This window comes from Geospiza fortis, unplaced genomic scaffold (assembly GCF_000277835.1).
Source record: "Geospiza fortis unplaced genomic scaffold, GeoFor_1.0 scaffold4, whole genome shotgun sequence".
Taxonomy (NCBI): domain Eukaryota; kingdom Metazoa; phylum Chordata; class Aves; order Passeriformes; family Thraupidae; genus Geospiza; species Geospiza fortis.
In genome coordinates this window covers 229,668-230,813 of record NW_005054475.1, presented here as the reverse complement: position 1 = coordinate 230,813, position 1,146 = coordinate 229,668, and the positions used below count along the sequence as shown (strand labels likewise).

At 61.3% G+C, this 1,146-nt stretch overlaps 1 protein-coding gene across 1 annotated transcript in view; it reads right to left on the bottom strand.

Annotated features, from left to right (window-relative positions):
* Window positions 1-1,146, bottom strand: part of HSPG2 (heparan sulfate proteoglycan 2) — a 46,175-nt gene that overhangs the window by 34,378 nt on the left and 10,651 nt on the right. The window contains 1 exon segment of the mRNA XM_031062966.1: window positions 12-110. Coding sequence (XP_030918826.1) covers window positions 12-110 — 99 coding nt within the window.

The window sequence follows — 1,146 nt, the reverse complement described above, 5'->3', positions numbered from 1 at the left end:
CTCGTCGGAGCCGTCGCCGCAGTCGTTCTCGCCGTCGCAGCGCCAGAGCTTGAGGGCGCAGTGCCCGTTGGCGCACTTGAACTCGTTGGGCTCGCAGGGGGACGGGGTGCCTGGGGGGCACGGGGCAGGTCAGCACCCGGAACCCCAGGGTGGAAAAGGCCTTTGAGATCATTGATCACCCAACAGCACCTTGTCACCCAGACCATGGCACTGAGCGCCACATCCAGACTTTCCTTAAACACCTCCAGGGATGGTGACTCCACCACCTCCCTGGGCAGCCCTTTCCAGTGCCCATCACCCTTTCTGTGTAGAGCTTCATCCTAACGTGCAGCCTAAACCTCTCTTGCCCACCTCAAGGCTGTGTCCTCTCATCCTGTTTCGAGTTCTCTGCGAGCAGAGCTCAGTCCCACTGGGCTGCACCTCCCTTTCAGTGAGTTGTAGAGCAATAAGGTCCCCCCTGAGCCTTCTTTTCTCCTGGGTTAGGAGCCCCCCAGCTCCCTCAGCCGCTCCTCACAGGACTTGTGCTCCAGACCCCTCCCCAGCCTTGTTGCCCTTCTCTGGACACGCTCCAGCCCTTCCATGGCCTTCCTAAACTGGGGGGTCCAGAACTGGACACAGCACTCGAGGTGCTGCTGAGCACAGGGGAAGAATCCCTGCCCTGCTCCTGCTGGCCACACAATTCCTGATCCAGGCCAGGAGCCATTGGCCTTCCTGGCTACCTGGGCACACTGCTGGCTCATGTCCAGCCTGCTGGCCATCTGTCCCTGCAGGTCCCTTTCTGCCTGGCCGCTGTCCAGCCCCTCAGCCTGTAGCACTGCAGGGGTTGTTGTGGCCAAAGCGCAGGACCCGGCACTTGGACTGGTTAAACCTCACATCCATGGATTCATCCCTTGGATCCAGCCTGCCCAGGTCCCTCTGCAGAGCCCTCAACCCTCCAGCAGATCCACACCTGCACCCAGCTTGGTGTGGACCTCAATGCCCTCACCCAGACCATCAGTAAAGACATTGACCAGGACTGGGCCCAACAGGGATCCCCGGGGGACACATCTGGTGACCCAACACCGACTGCCCCATCTCCCAGCTCTCCATCAGCCCTTCCCAGCCCAGCACAGAGCGCACCTGCCCAAGCCACGCCCTGCCAGCTAT